The 17,057-nt window shown below is 38.1% G+C and overlaps 1 protein-coding gene across 2 annotated transcripts in view; it reads left to right on the top strand.

Moving 5' to 3' along the window:
* LOC149006168 (ARM repeat superfamily protein) overlaps positions 1-17,057 on the top strand; it is a 138,625-nt gene that overhangs the window by 8,653 nt on the left and 112,915 nt on the right. For both annotated transcript variants that reach the window (XM_089165476.1, XM_089165477.1), the window contains exons 2-8: positions 5,091-5,189; positions 5,348-5,572; positions 5,741-5,860; positions 6,136-6,219; positions 6,302-6,361; positions 14,936-15,064; positions 15,279-15,340. In XM_089165476.1, coding sequence (XP_089021602.1) covers positions 5,091-5,189; positions 5,348-5,572; positions 5,741-5,860; positions 6,136-6,219; positions 6,302-6,361; positions 14,936-15,064; positions 15,279-15,340 — 779 coding nt within the window. The remainder of the gene's footprint in view (positions 1-5,090; positions 5,190-5,347; positions 5,573-5,740; positions 5,861-6,135; positions 6,220-6,301; positions 6,362-14,935; positions 15,065-15,278; positions 15,341-17,057) is intronic.

The raw sequence follows: 17,057 nt of genomic DNA, 5'->3' as shown, positions 1-17,057 counted from the left end.
TCGAGTCTATGAGACTCTCTACTCATTCTCAGTACTCTCTCCATCTCTGGCACTGGGGATGATGCATTAGATCCAAACATATCCTGCTTTCCCACCTCCTTTAAGCATGCTGCGTGGAACTCATCCCAGTTTACCCTCTTCTCTTGCTCTTTTCTCACATATTTTGCCATTGCCACTTTAACTTCATAAGAGACATTGGGGCATCCAAGCACATAACGGTCCCCTCCCGCTAGATGGACCTTTAGTAGAGTGGCCCCACCTGATCAAATCTTCTTCTAACAATATTTACACTTTGACTTCTTCTTGTCATCCGTCGGAGGCCTACCATGCTTTTTATCATCCCATACAAACATAGATAATAATCATCGTTAAAACGAAACCCAACACTCTAATTTTAGCCTAAAGACTGTAAACACACATTACTTATATACTAAGGTATTCACAAACATTGGGAATTTTTTTCCTAATTAAAATTAAATTTTTATGATTAAAATACATATTTTTAGTAATTATTAAACAAAAAATCAAATACGTAGTGGAACAGTTGAAAAGTCAGATTCAATCAATTACATTTGTAAATCTACCTACTAGAGACAACACATAATAATTTCAACTCAATCCAACATCGTTTGAGCGTGAAACAAACAAAAAATGTAAATTTGTAGGTTTTTTTAAAATCAGAAAAAAAATAAAAATAGTAGAACACTTCAAAGATCAAATCCAACAGCATACACTTGTAAATATACCTACTAGAGATCATGGAAAAAAAAAATTCAAGACAATCCTACACAATTTGACCATGAAAGAAAGGAAAAAAATCAATAAATTGGAGAAACTTAGGTTACCTTGCAACAAAGCTTGGAAGCTGTTGAAATAATCCACCAAGAAGGGCCAGAATGAACAAAAGAGTCCTTAAAAGAATCTAAAAATGTGCGAAGATGGTCGAAACTTGAGGGAAAAATGAGCTGAAACTATCGCCTTCCACCTTTGTATCGCGCTCGAGACTCTGCGAAATGCAGAGTTTCTTGTGATAAAAGGGACTTTTAAGAAATGAACCTGCTGGTCCAGCTGGTTCGACTTGGGTTTCGACTCAGATTTTACCCGATTGGGAATTTTTGAGGTTTCAATTGAAACCTGGGACTTTTTTTTTGCTCCCTCATGTTTTTGTTTCGAGCTCCTTGAAATACGAAAGTTTACTCGAAAATTCGACGGTTTCGATTGAATTTTGTACCATGGGTACGACCAATGTATTGTGAGACTCTCCACATTTCTTTAAAGCTTGGAAGTTCAAGAGAACTGTTGTCTGACCAACTATGATATAAGGGGCAGAATGTTGGTTAGTTAAGAAATGCCCATGTGGCAAAGCTTTGTGTTGTTGAGATGAGGATGTTAGGACGGATGTGTGGCAAAACTAGGAAGGATAAAGCAAGGAATGGATGTACGAGAGCAGTTGTGGGGGTTGCCTTAATCATCATTAGGCTTAAAGAATGTTGTGTAAGGTGCATTGGTCATCTACTATAGAGGCTTGAGGATTTCCCCATTTGGGTGAGTCATACAATCCTAATTTAAGGAGCTAAAACAGCTAAGGGCAAGGCAGGCCTAAAATGACCATAGGTGAGGTTGCGAAGAAAGACGTGTATAGCTCGGGTCTTGTACCAACTATGACTTCTGAATTCTGATAAAGCCCATTGGAGGACAAGGATCCACGTCGCTGACAGTCTGACACCATGTAGCGAGCTTTTCCTGATGGCTTGGGCTATTGTTTTCTTCTTACTTTCTTCTTACCATCATCTTTCAGCTTCATTTTCCATTTATCACTCTCCAAATTTTCATATTTTGTGAAAAGATCCATGTAGCCAGCCTCATTCAACTGGGATAAAGATTTCGTTGTTGTTTTTCACTTGTTTGTATTGGCTCTAACTGTAATTGTTCAATACAAAGATTTGAGTGAGTTAGTTATGGACATGGGAAGGTGTTGGGCACTTGGTCTGCCTGATAAAAACTGCTTTCTGCAATTACTTGACGTCTCCATAAATGAGTTAAACAAAAAAGAACTTAGAAATTATTACTGAAACTGGCCTATAGTTGGAGAAGGACTTCAGGTAATTCAGCCACGTCATATAATTTTATAAAGTTTTTCACTTTGTCTCTCTCTCTCTCTCTTTCACACACACACACATATAGACCCACAAACATATACAAATATATTGTCATGTCACACATACAACAGTGCAAGAAGCGTTTCATGCGAAAAAAAACAAACTAATGATGTGAACACCAGGACTTCCCCAATAGAGGCTGCAAGAAGACCTAGGGGTAGCAGCCTTCTTCCCACGACCCAACTCAGGAGCCACACCAGATGGGGCATTTTGTCATTTTCCAGGTTCCCTACTTCATCTAGCTTAGTCTCAGAAGAATCAGAAGCTCACCAGGACTCCATTCTACTCTTGCTTTGCTGACTGAATCATTCCTTGATGAGATATGAGGGGGTCCTAGTTCATCTAGGAGTCTTTAGTTTGAAGAGAATTCTTGTAGTTAAAAGTCCTAATAGTAGTTAGCAATCCTTTTTTTAATCTTTAACTAGTAAAGAGTTCCATGTGAAATGCGCAAGTGACAAGTAGAAATATAGGTGTTATTTTTTCGGTGCTACAAAGAGAATGCCAAGATTAAATTAAGATAAGCTCTAATAGGTTTTATACATTAATTTTATCTGTTTTAAAAATAAAATATGAGAAGCATACCTAGAGACCTAATTTCAGGCTATGGTAGTAGATGTGAAGCTGTTGAGCTTCTTCTCCAACTCTGCTTTGGATTGTTAAGCCTGGATGCTTTGAAATAGTTTCATCTCTCTTTCGTGTGGTCTAGATGAGTTTGAGTTTGTGGGAGAGTTTGGTGATGGCTAATTTCCACTATTCTTCTATGGCGGAGTTGGATGATCAAACTGATGACGACGACATTTTGAGGCCTCTCTTTGTTCACAGTAAGGACTTGAAGATACTATTAGAGCTAGCGATGAAATGACTATTGATGTCAAGAGAAACTATGGAGATCTTCTTGCATGAGGTGGGGCGACAGTTGTTGTAGACACGCCACGATCATCGTTTTCATAGATTCTGATTGTTCTTGGTGGAGGAGGATATTAGTTTGGCAGTGACAAAAGCATGTTTTGTTGTTCTTCATCTTAAGGAAAAGAGAAAGGATGGAATTTATAAAGTTACATTTTTCTTTTCTTATTTTATAATAAGATATAGATGGGAGAAAGGAAGATGGAAGGATTATGAACTGATAAAGAAAGTGAATTGTAAATGAATATTTTATTTAGATTACCCCAAGTCAATAACAACTCTTGACTGATGCATGGAAATTTTGGAAGACAAAAGATCTAAATACATTTATGAAGATTCACCCCCCCCCCCAAATTGATGAGAGATTTTTGGGAAAAGGAGAGAGAAGGCTTGGATTTAAGATAAAATGTTTCTTTTAGAATACAAAGTGTTAGATTTGTTTAGAATTGATTGGAAAGAAAGAAGGTAGTTAAGATGGTAACTATTCTTTTAGAATATGAAGAGTGGGTTTATACAATTATTGAAATAAAAAAATATTTATGAATTAAAAAAGTAAGAATAATACAAAGACTTTGCAAATGTTTCCTATTTTCAAGGCTTTGCAAAATGAGTCTATTAAAATTATTAGTTATTAAAATTTTTAGTTAATTATGAATTGAAATTCTTAATTATGTTCTTCAAAAAAAGGGATGTAACTAATAATAATTCAATTCATACTTATTAAATGGAAATGTCAAATTACATTTTTGGACATCATTTAATCATGTCTATTAAGTGAATGAGTAAGGGTTTTATAGGTAAGAAAATGTAGCCATCTCCCTTTAGTTCGTGCTTTTATAATAGAAGTATGATTTGTTTATTTGAATTCAGTTGTAGTTAATAGTTGATAAGTCTTATTTGAGTTGGAGTCCTATTTAGCGTAGCAGTCTTTTAAGTAGTAGGTTTATTTCAAATGGGACTCCCTAGGTATCTAGTTCTACTAGGATTTCTTTTGTTTTGGCTATAAAGTAAACAATTCAGATTTGATTATTGAATAAAATTTGTAGAGGATTCATAGCCAAGGAGGGTTTGAATGGGTTGAGTAGGGTTTCCAAGACGAGGATACCCTGTGGCAGCCAGAGTAACTCTAAACAGCATAATTCAAAGCATTCCAGCAGCAGCAGCACTTGTTCTTCCATCCTTCTATAAGCTACGGCAAGTAAGTACTAATCCCCACCCAATTCCCAACCGCAGTCTTCTCTATCTTCTCTCTTTCCTGTGGCATTCTTCTAGAACCTTTCCAAGCCCCAAAACCTTAGACCCTACTTTCCCCTTACCATAACTCTCTTTGGAAATAGCTTCAGCCCCACCCCGGTAAACCTTCAACTACAGCGGCATCCGAACTGCACCCCTCCCGAAGCCTAGAATTCATTCCTTGTTCACGTGCAGCCCCAAACCCTAGGTCTGAGAGTGAATCTGCAGAAAATAAAAAAATTGGACCTACTTTAAGAAATCCTAGACCTGATAAATCATACTGGCTGAACCTAAGCATCATTCTCTTTCTACCCTAGCTGATCCTAAACCCCATAAACCTTAGCCGCAAGGTGTAGACCCTAATTCCCTTTAGCCAGAGAGTCTAAAATTGGTCTTCCATTCACCCTGTAACAGTGGTCCTTCCTTGGTTCACATCACTAAATCTGCCAATTCATGTAAAAATCCTCTATTATTTTATTTTAAAAAAGTTGGATGATGCTGGCGTCCCTTTTATGTTATAGGAGGCTGTCAAGAGAATCGTAAGCGGAGCTTCTATCCAAAGTTTGAGTTTTTTATTGCCTGTTTAAAGTTTCAAACTTCCTGACATTTTATTTTTGCATGGATCAGCAAATTTATGATGTTCATGCACTCTTGTAGTATTATTTGCTTATGAGAAGGAAAGACTTTCATTCTTGTGGTTCTTTTTAAGTTTCTCTTTCATTTGTTCTTTTCTAAATTATTGAAGTCTCTAATGTGTTACTGTTTCCTCTGTCAATGTTAATGACGCTGCAGATCCAAAATGAAGGGTATTATTTGCAGTTGGGAGCAAAAGAGGCTTTGCTGAATGCTCTTCTCCTGGCTGCTGAAAAATTTAGTTTGGGCCCCCCACAGGTGCTGTATTTTTTGAAACAGATGTTTCATGTTATCTCTCTCTCTCTCTCTCTCTATATATATATATATAGCAGTTAAACATTCTACTGTGTGTGCTTGTTTTACTGTCTGGGATGAACTGTGTGTGTTATTGATTAGCTTCATTTATCTCTTGACAGCTCTTAACGCAAATTTGTCTTGCACTTTCGGCACTCATACTTCGTGCAGTGGAATATAGAAAACCAATCGAGCAGCTCTTTTCCAGTCTCCAGAGTCTCCAGAGTCAGGATAATGGCAATTTTGCTGTTTTGGAGTTGCTTACTGTTCTGCCAGAAGAGGTTGTTGAGGACCATAATGGTGATTCCAACATTAGTTCAGCTCGCAGATCCCAGTATGGCCGTGAGGTTAGGAGCTTCTGCAGAAGCATAAACTTCTGGTCTCATTTCAGTATAATGCCTCCCCTTTCCTCCAATACTCTCTAGGTGTCCGCTCCAGTTTAATTAAAACATTTGTATTATGATATTCTTAGCCTGCTTCTAATCTATGTTGACGTTTCTTGATATTTTAAGCAGCTTCTTTCACATACGCCCATGGTTCTTGAGTTCCTATTGCACCAATCTGAGCAAGGGGTTGACGATTGTATTCAACTCAATGAGCGAAACCGGAAAATTTTACGATGTTTGTTGAGTTGGGTAATACCTTTTTAAGAGATATACGAGTCAATGTTTGTCCTTTCTGGTTTAGCTATTGAAACAGTGGCTCACAGTTTTTGTCCTCTATTAATTATTTTTCTAGGTTTTCAAGGAAACAAAACTTAAATAGTTTGAGACATTAGTACTGCTTGGGTTCCACACTTCTTCCTGATCTGAAATAAATTTTATTATATAAGGAAAAGCCGCTTGACATCTATATCCAGCTTTAACTGTCTCTTTGAAGTGTCTAATGTGAAAGTTTATTTGAATCTCAGGTTCGTGCTGGCTGCTTCTCGGAGATTCTTCCCTCTTCTTTGCCTGGACATCCACTACTTAATTTTGTCTTCAACTCTTTGCAGGTTCTTTTCTAATAATTATTGTAATGGTTCCCATGTTTAGCTTTCTTTTGCACTCATAACTATTTTATTTTGTTGGGCATAGGTTTCATTCTCATTTGATCTAGCTGTTGAAGTTCTCATTGAACTTGTGAGCAGGCATGAGGTATGGATGTTTTATTGGCCATTGAGTTTCATTTCTGGATGATACTCCTGTAGTTAAAGACTATTATTTGGATCAGAATCTCTGCAAATTGCTTTGCTATTGAAAAATCATGGATCCTCTATTTGTGATTCTAACCTATGATGTAGACCTAGCAGCGAAATGGTCTATTTTTCTTTGAAATCAACCTAGGGCTAACAGATATAGGTGTTGGGCCTTCATTTATATGTGGTCATGGGCCTATTCTATGGGTCCTAAAGTTTAGTGTGCAGGCTGAGTACTAAATATAGCTTAATTAATGTAAATTCTCCTTTACTTAAGTTTTGAGGGCAACTAGTCTTTTCATTTTTATGAGTCTAAGTCAGTAGTTGGTTTCTATTTTCCTAGTTTAAATCAATTTCTCCTAATTTCAGTAGGACTTCTTATGTAAGGCTATAAATAAGCTCTCCATCGATTAGAATTTAGATTATGGAACAAATTTGGATGTTGAACAAAAGCTTCCTTTTGAGACTTTGTCTGTGTGTGTGTGTTTTATTGTTTTTGTCAATTAGTTTGAAGATCCAAGCATTAGAAGTTCTGGTTCTGTCAATTAATTTGAAGATTCAAAACTTAGGAAGGTTCTAGGTGAAACCAAGCCTAGACACATGCAACTGATTGAAGATCACAGTTCAACCTTCATATCCATTTGAGCGTTGCAACCTGAAGGCTCCACTCCAACTATCTGGCTGCCTACATTCCATTCCCCTTCTCATATCACCTTTTTATTTTTATTTTTCTTGAAGTTTTGAAGTTCCCAAGACACTCAAAATTCTAGGTCAGATTTACTCCAATCTAACCTTAGATCTGTCACAAGCTTTAGGTACATCATCCCCCAGCCCTAGTGACCTCAGTTCCCTGTTTGACCTCTTTTTACTTGTCTGATTTCAAGATACAAATACTTTCTTGAGTTTTTGGATATCCCAAAACTGCCAAAGCACTCTTCTAATTTCCAAACACAGCCAAACTTGGGGGGATCATATCCCTATATTATTACCTATATTTGCTCCAAGTTTCAACCCATTCTAACACCTATAAACCCCAGTTTCCGATCAAGGAATTTATCATGTATCTCCTATGGAATAGGCTACTAATCCCTAAGATCCTAGATACCATTTAAGAGTGTATGATTTTTAATCACTGTGCTGTTACTTAACCTTTTTCCTTATAAATCATCTTATCACAGCCCATATAATATGGAATCCTTCATATCCCATAACTGAAAAAAAGTAAAAAGAACACTTTCTTGGTCTGATATGATTTGGTTATCTTAAGAGATCTGTTAAGGAGTGGCCCTTATTCAATTGGGGCTGCATCAACCTATCAGACTTTCCTTTTGTTTTTCTCATTTCTCTCCATTGTTTGCTCATTGTTGTTGTGATTTCAGATGTCAGTATGATGATCCAAATTTGGAGGTCTCAAAGTATTTTTTTCGCAACTTGTGAAGAAAATAACTTGATGCTGTGTGATGGGCAGTCTGAAGTATTAAGAATTGGATAAAAGTTTGTAATTTTTTTGTGGCAAGAATATTTCTGTTTAGGTCACCCATCCAAAGTTACCTTGGTGGCACCCCTGAATACCTGATTATGCGATGTAAAAAAATGATTGACAATTTTGATGATGGTTTGGTAGGTTTGGATTTTGGCCATATGTCAAAGATCAGACCCAAATGGCCAAATTTAATCATTTACTTCATATGTAATTGTAACACTCCAATGTATGTCAATGGATCTATCTGTAGTCCATAAATTTTCAGTGCTTCATTTTCAAGATTTCAGCCTCATCCAACTATCCATATCGGAGAAATTGGTGTCGACCCAAATATTCTTCCCTAAGGTTCCAATCAGATTTTGGAGGATTTTTTTGGCTTGAGGGTGTATCTAATTCTAAACAAGAGCACCATCCATGGGGATAGGAGAAGATTGGTTGCTTGAAGGATTATGCTTTGGTCTGTGATTTGAGAAAACGATGTTGCATACCTATTACCTTGGTCATCGGAATATGGCTTCCCATTTGCATTTTGGAAGAATGAAAGGAGATATTATAGGTGAAGAAAGCAGATATTCCCTTCTCTTTCTCATGAATTATCGATCTTAAAGTTCCAATGTTGATGTTGTGGAGATAGTAAGATCCAAAAAACTTTTTAACAGAAGGGAAGAGGAATGGAAAAGAAAATGATTTTTATGAGTAGCATTGTAGCAAAGCTTTTGGGAAGCTTAAGTGAAAAGAACGAACCCTATGTGGAAAGGGTTTATTCTTCTTGAGCTTGTATATACTACATGGTTGTGAATGCATCCAGGTGTCTCATTGTTTTCTTTTTTTTTTTGGATGAATAAATAGCTGTATTAAATGCAAAGCTGTAAAAAGGGGTGTGGGGGAACCAGCCTTCAAGAGGGAGGCCGTAAGGAAGTGCTAAGACGGTAAGACCCCAGTAGACAACAATGAGCCTATTCGTTGGGGGTATTGTGATGCAACCCAGGGTTTAGGGTTGGATATCCAGGATCTTCTTAAATAAGAACCAGCACTGATTAGGGCTTCTAGGTGTTTCAGCTAGGGTTTTAGTGCAATTCAGCATTTCAGCTAGGGTTTTAGTGCAAATTAGGGTTTCGGCTAGGGTGGGAAGGAGGGCCAGGGTTGCTGGTTCTGCCTTTCAGAACCGAATTCTAATGTAATCCTTCAATTAGAATGTGTTCTAATTGTTGGAATTTAATAATACTTCAATTCTGAAGTTTCAAAAATTCTTCAGAAATCTCAAGGTTGAAGAAGACTTGCAGAAATTTCAGATTAGGTTAAAATAGGTTCAATGAGGTAATGAACTTAGGGGTTATGTTCAGGGGTTAGGTGCAAACTTAGGAGGGGAAGAAACGGGGGTTAAGAGGGACTGAGGTGGTAGGTTTAACCAGGAGAGTAGGCTGCTGCTGCAGAATCTGGAGGAGAGGGGTAGGGCTTATGAATTCTAGGGGAGGGGGTAGAAGCTGCTGGACCAGAAGGGGAAGGAGATGGGGAAGGGGTGATTTGTGATGGGGATGGGGCTGTGATAGCTGCGGACAGAGAGGGAGAGGGTTAGGGTTAGGTAGGGGTCATCTACTTAATTTAGGATTAAGATCTTGGTTGAATGCTGGACTGAATGCTTTGAAGCTTGAAGATGAAGAAGAAATCTTAGAATGGTAGAAGGCAAAGCTCTCCAACCTAGCCGCAGGCCCAAGGGGATACCCACGACTTCCCAAGTCAAAATTTCACTCAATTAATTCATTAATCATCAAAACTGAAGTTTAAAATACTGGACTAGGTTATTTGTAGCCTCTACAACTGAATTGGACTAAAACAAGGATTCCCTACCCATTTGAGAATCCAACACTTAAGAACTCAAATTTATGAAATAACTGACTCCAAAAGACTCAAATGCTAACTTATAAATATGAACAGACTCAAAAAGGTAAGATCCGTTTTCTAAATAAGGAAACTTATCCATACCTTAGGTTTATAACTCCTAACTGACTGGCTCAAACTGGAAAATAAAGATAGATCCCTGACCCTTGGATTGGGGGGAATTCTATCAAGATCCATATTCAAACTCTAAAAAGGGCTTAGAAAATAACCAAAATACCCCATGGGTATTCGGCCAGCTTTGAATGCGTTTTTGGGTCTGGTTTTTGGGTCCAATGTTAGGGAGCCCAACCCAGGATACATCATATTGTCTACTAGGGGATGGGGAATGTATGGAAGCCTAGAGGAAAAATAAAAACAAATGGCATTCCAAATCATATCCAGAGGTCGGGATCTGGAGATCCATCTTCTAAGATTACGCTCTCGACACAATTGGTGGATAGTGGCATTGAAGATAGCTTGCCATTCCGGTCGTAAATGGAGAAGCCTAAAAAGTTTCTCAAAATCCGAGACCAATTTCAAGCAAAGCCATAGGAACGTCTAAAACGGGGCCAAATGGAGGCAAGGGCTTTTATAAAGGGAGGCAAGAGAAAGGGAAAGTGAAGAATGGGTAATCAAGGTTCTCTAAATTGTTTCAACAAAGGGTACAGTTAAGGTTAGCCGGGATATGGCGGCTAATGAGGAGGGATTGGGTGGGGAGAGCTAGGTTAAGGGCTCTCCAAAGGGTGAGGCAGTGGCGGGAGATGTGGCCTTTGAACTAGACCAAGGGAGTCCAAGGGACACATGGAGAAAGGGAATGAAGCAGGTTCTAGGCTGAGGAGGTGGTGAAAGATTTGGATGGTGAGGGCTGCCAAATAGTGAGGTCGCATGTGGAGTTCAGAAGGGGAGGGAGGGACTCCTAGACTGGCGTGAGACCAGGGTGGGGGAAGGGGGACCAAGAACCATTGGTAATGAAAGAGGAGAGGTTGGTCGGATATTGATCAAGTCTCCTTGTTGCCTTGCTTGGTGTCACCTTGGTTTTCTTTGCCCCCTTAGACGCGTTGGTGCCTTACGACTATGTATATTGTGGAAACTGTTATGGAAAAATCCTAAGGGTTTGATTGGTCAGAACTGCTCGGGTTTGAATGGTTTTGCAGGAGGATATGGAGATGATTTGGTCCAAAGTGGATGAAGATCCAATGGTTGGATCGAGCTGGGCAGAACTTTCTCAAAAAGATCATTGCTTGTGTTCTTCTAGAAGATAAGGAGTGAGGAGGTGCAAAATTCAATTTTTACTCACTGTAGTTGCTGTCCTTTGATGTCAACTGCTTAGAATGAGCAATAACTTCAACACGGGCTGATTAAGTTTTTTTGGGGTGAGAACACAGGCTGATTCCACAGCCAAAACAGGAGCTTGTACTTGAAATACAAATTCTAAGAACCAATGGCAAGCTGTATGAAACACGCAGATGCTATACTTGTACATCAAACACCAATGAGTCAGTACTTGAACTTTAGACAGCAAGCACAAACAATAACTTGGACTTGAAACACCAAAGAGCTAATTAGTTTGGACTTTAAATGCTAGACAAAGATCTCTCACAAAGAAGAAAGGAAGCATCGCCAAGGTTGCTATTAACAATTTTAATAATCTAATATGTGTTCGATAATAGCCCATATTACAGCCTTATATAAAAGGCTGAAAAATAGACTATTAAAAAGGAAAGATCCAACTCAATCGCCAGCCTATTAGTTAACTTATGCTAACTGGGAAAGTAAAATTGACTCCAAATGAGGTCCTAATCACATTTTAATAATTAGTCATGTGTTAATCACTTGCCAACATAAATTGGAACACTGGTTCAACCGGTTTTATTGAAGTAACTTATAATAACTTAGAAAATATATGCAAAAAGTTTACATATATCAACCCTAGGTTGTTTCCAAGGAAAAATAGTGCAATTTAATCATGGACTTGCATCACTTTCATACACAAGAAAGCAGGCCTAGATGTTGATGTTTCACAAATAATTAAATTCCGGTGGATGAAATAGAGAGGTGTGAGAGAGTATTATGTGACATGCAGAAATGAGGAGAATGAAATTCTCACCGATAATCCATAATAGACAAAAAGTCTCCAATGGATATTTTGGAAAATTTTCTATTATTTTAAATAAAAATAAAATTGAGAATATATGCCAAACACTTTAAAATAATGAAAATTTCCAATAATTGAGAATGAGAACTCGGTTTTGTTTTAATTAGGGTTGGTAAGTTCCTTTTTTTTGGTTGATGTCGTAATGCTTCACATGTGAGAGTGTCTTTTTCTTTTTTGATTGAAAAAAAGAAAAAAAAAACATGATTTTCATAAAAGAATATGACCATGTTACCCTTCCCTTTATTTGAAAATTATAAGTAAACCTGCACATAAATGAGGATAATGAAATTCTCTTCTTTTTTTTTTTGGGAGGAAAGGAGAAAAAATTCTCGTCCATAATCCATTATAGAAAAAAAAAAAAATCTCGTTGGGCTTTTTTTTGAGGATTTTTTATAGAATAGATGGCAAAACTTTAAAATAATGAAATTTTCCAATAATTGAGAATGATAATTTCTTTCTTGTTAATAACGAGTGAATTTCAATTTGGACTCTAGTTCAGTTTTTTTTTTTTTTTTTGGGGGGGGGGGGGGGTTCAATCTCACACAATCATGTTGTGTAATGTCCGTTCCTTTTTTTCAAGCATGTTCAAATTTCAATATGTTTTAGGATATCTTTGAGAAGTCGCTGCTGCAAAGACATCAAACATCAAGCCCATGTTTTCCGTTGCTTGTTCTCTAACATCTGAAATAAAGCTATGCTTGTTAAAGGTTGAAATGATGCGATTGTACACAACCTAGGCAACAGTTGTCTTTTCATTACAGGTAAACCCATGGAATGAAGTCCCAACACATATATATCAACCCTAGGTTGTTTCCAAGGAAAAATAGTGCAATTTAATGATGGACTTGCATCGCTTTCATACACAAGAAAGCTGGCCTGGATGTTCATGTTTCGCAAATTATTAAATTCCAATGGATGAAATAGCGAGGTGTGACAGAGTATTATGTGACACATGCATTCCTTTACAGCTTAAATGAAGATTCTATGGGATTGTTGCCTGACCTCCTATGATGTTGACAGTTAAAAAGGTCATGTAGTGAAGCTGTGTGTTGTAGAGGTAGGGATGTTAAGATGGATGTGTGGCAAAACTAGGATGATGCAGATCCGGTAGCAAAGGGGCCTTCTTTTCTTAAAAACCAACCTAGGGCTGTTAGCCTGTCACATGTATGGGTTAGGTTCAGTTGGCTGGGTTTTCATTGTAGTTGGCCAACTTAATAACCCTAGAAGATGGATACTTGGTTTACTTTTAGGTTTTTTTGGTGTATCATCGGTTTTTATTTTTTATTCTTAAAAGGCTTTTAGTTGGATCGATTGAACCAGTGGTTTAATTTAAGTCATGGTTCAATTGGTCATATTTTCGTACAGCCTAAGTTAGCTTGTGACTGCAACATGGTTTACTTTATTTTGAACACATTTTAGTTTGCTAGTCAGCTTAAGTTGTAGTGGGGAACTTTATTGAACATGAAGTTGATTAATACTTTTTTTCCCTTCAAGCTGGGTGCTTTTGTGTTTAATTGTGCTAGTAACTCCAAGGATTGAGTAAACCTACGGTTCTTTGTTAGATCAAGTCAGATCTTGCTATGGCTAAACTGACAGCCCTCATGATGACATTCCACTTAATCCAAGGCTTCACAAGCCTCCTCCATCCATTCATCTGGAAGTCTACGCCCGATTCCCGTTCCTATTAATGATTTTCTTGATTTTCTTGGAATTTTGGACTTCCCAATGCACCCAAAATTTGAGGTCGGATCCACACTAGTTTAACCATCAGATCTGTCCCAAGTTTTAGGCACATCATCCCCCCCCCCCCAAAAAAAAAAAAAAAAAAAAAAAAAAAAAAACCTTGGTAAGCCTAAATCCTAGTTTGTTCTGATCTTGACCAACCAATTTTAAGAATCGAGATATAATTTTTTTTGGGTTAAATTTTTGTACCTTTTGAAACCAAGCAACAAGAAACCCTGGTCATCCTATTTTCCAAATCCTATGAAGCTTGGGGAATCATAGCCCCATATAATCACCCACCTTCCATCTAAGTTTTAGTCAAATTTGACACATATAGGCCTATGTCCCTATCTCTAAGGTTTCATCACATGTCACCCCTTTGAAGAATCCTCCCATTGGCCACTATCGTCACCCGAATCATCCCGTTTGCGCTCGTTATTTCATATTGCATATTCCATCATCCATTCCTCATTAACCTAATTAAGCCTTCAATAGATGGACCCATTAGAGTTATCCCATGGGGAGTCATCCCATACACCATAAGCAAGCCTACCCTAAAGTTAACCAGTTTTGTCATGTAAGTTGGTTCTGATCAAGATCTTGGAAGAACTATCTCCTGGATGATCATCTATCAATCTGACGATATCATAGGAAGGATGAAGCAAGGAATTGAAAGTATCAGAACTGATACGGGAATTGCCTCAACCAGCACAAGCTGTCAAGCTCCAAGAATTTCTTCTGAGGTGGTTTGGCATGCGCAGTGGAGGCCTGGGAATGCCCTGGTTAGGAGGACAGCTTTGATTCAGATTGATGGATTTGAAAAAGCTAGGTCCAGGCCGAAAGTGATTAATGACATGTTGTGGAGAATGACATGCGTAGTCAGGGTTTGTTGTCAAGCATGCCTGTAGGTAGATCCTATTGGAGAGCAAGGATCCACATTGTCAAGACTATGTAGCTGAGAATTTCTAATTTCCTTGGGTATCTTCTTTCCTCTTACATTTAGTTTTCATTTTTGATTCTCACTTTTCTAATGTCATTAATTCATTTTTATTCTTCATTGCTCTTACTAGCATGTCCCTTTTTTTGGTTCTCAGTTTTCCGTTTTTGGATTGAAAAGATTCATGTAGCTCCCCCATTTTAGTTGGGATAAAGGCATAAAGGCATAAAGCTGTGTTGTTGTTTGAGGGGTTTAATTTTTTTTTTTTTGGCTTTTGTCATAGAATATTTGTTTCGGAAAGTCTGTGTTGCATTTCTTCAGAGGTGTTATTTTCTTTGAACTATGATTGGTTTTATAGGGGCTGCCCCAGGTATTGCTCTACAGAGTACCTTTCCTTAAAGAAGTGCTTCTCCTACCAGCTCTTACCAGTGGAGATGAGAAAGTGATTAGTGGTCTTGCTTGCTTGATGTCAGAAATTGGGCAGGCGGTAAAATTTCCATTCGTTATCTGGAATTCAAGAATTTTGGTTTTGCTTGTTTTTTGAGAATGGTCACATGTCAGCATCATTGTGCTTCTTATTTCAGGCAGTCACTGTTATTAATAACAATTCTATGAGGATGTTTAGAATTTTTTTTTTCATCACATTGTTTAAAATCTATTTTTTATCTTTTAACCAATTGTCCTATTGGCTTGTTTCTTAGGCACCCGCTTTGATTGTAGAAGCAAGCACAGAGTCACTCATGCTTGCAGATGCACTTTTGAGGTTGTTCCTATGCCACTCTACTTTGTAATTGGGAAATTTGCCTTTTGTTCTGTGAATTGCAATAGTCCTGTTGTAATTTTTTACCTCATCTAACTTGTACAATATCCTTTTATGGATGACTACTGTTTATAACCATTTGCAGCAGCCTCATGTTCTGGCAAGTGACAAGTATCAACTACTGATTGCTTTAGTCAGTTCATTAATAACTGCATAAACTTTGCAGACAAGTATCATTGATGACCATTGGTAGATGATAAGCCCCTTGTATCACGAGTCTACACTCGACAGCGTGGAAAGCAAATCCCTAAAATCTAGGGAAGGAAACGATTGGAAGATTTGAAGAGTCTTAATACATTTAGGTTACTTTTTAGGATTAGATTCGAAGAGTCCTATTTGAATTAGGATTAGATTTGAAGAGTCCTATTCGAATTGGGATGATTCTGTTAATTAATATTGTAGGAACCAAATTGCTATAAATAGGGGGAAGGAAGAGTAGAAGAGACAGGTTTTGAGTTATTGGGGAAGTTTAGGTGAGAGCTATTGCTCTTGGGTAGCCGTAGGATTCACCTACTGCTAGTACTAGCGTGTATTGTTTCTTATTCAACTTTTATTCAAGGTCCATTATTATTATCATCTTCTTGAGTTATTCCATTTTTGTTAAGTTGCCTCAACCAGGTACTTATCAATTTGGTATCAGAGCCATCGATTCCAGGGGAATGGTAAAGAGCCGAATGGACCAAAGGGTAGAGGAATTGGAAAGTATTGTGAAAGAGATTCAAGGTCAAGTTGGACTCTTGGCACAACACATAGAAAAAGGAGAAAAGGCGAATGACAATTTCAGAGAGGAATTAAGGGTCATGCTGTTAAAAGGAAAATCGGCAGAGATGCATACCTTAACGCCGGAGGTGAATGAAAACGAAGGAACTCCAGATTACAGTGAGCGAACAATCGAACCAGAGAAATCGGGAGACTTCCTTCCTAGACATCTTGAGATGCCGATTTTCATGGGGGAAGATCCGATGGGGTGGATCTCACGGGCTGAGAGGTACTTTGACCTGTACAAACTAAGCAATATAGAGAAACTCAGAACTGCAACTCTTTGTTTTGAAGGTGCGGCACTGGGATGAAAATGCTTCCGAGAATTGCAGCAGCCATTGTCATCGTGGAGAAACTTGAAAGAATCGATGATCCATCGATTTAACTCAGCACAACTGAAGACTCCCCAAGAAGCATTGATTAATCATAAGCAAAGTGGGACGTTTGCAGCATATAGAGAAGGGTTTGAGAAATTAGCAGCGGCAGCCGGAGCGGTAGATAAAGAATGGTTGAAAGGGGTGTTTTTCGCTGGTTTAGAAGAAGAAGTGAGGGCGGAGGTACGATTATTTGGCCTCACCAATTTGGGCCAAATAATGGACCTGGCCCAAGACGTAGAGGACAAAAATAGTGGGGAAAAATAAGAAATCTTTTTTTTCCCAGCCCACTCAATCGGCCCAGAATTTAACCTCATGTTTTATTAACTTCAGCCCACCCAACACCAATATTAGAGGAACTAGTACGGTTCAGGGAACCGGAATGAACCAAAGCTTTAACAGCTCGGTTCGCCCAAACCAAAGAAGTGAACCCTCGTCTTCCTCTTCACAATCTCGACCTGCAACCATAGCGGCGATGGTGAACTCAGGACGCTCACGATGGCTATCCCAGGAAGAAATCAAAGATA

This window comes from Hakea prostrata, chromosome 8 (assembly GCF_041222555.1).
Source record: "Hakea prostrata isolate BN-2017 chromosome 8, UWA_Hpros_2, whole genome shotgun sequence".
Taxonomy (NCBI): domain Eukaryota; kingdom Viridiplantae; phylum Streptophyta; class Magnoliopsida; order Proteales; family Proteaceae; genus Hakea; species Hakea prostrata.
Note: the sequence above shows the minus strand (reverse complement) of the source record. Positions and strands in the feature narration are given on the sequence as shown.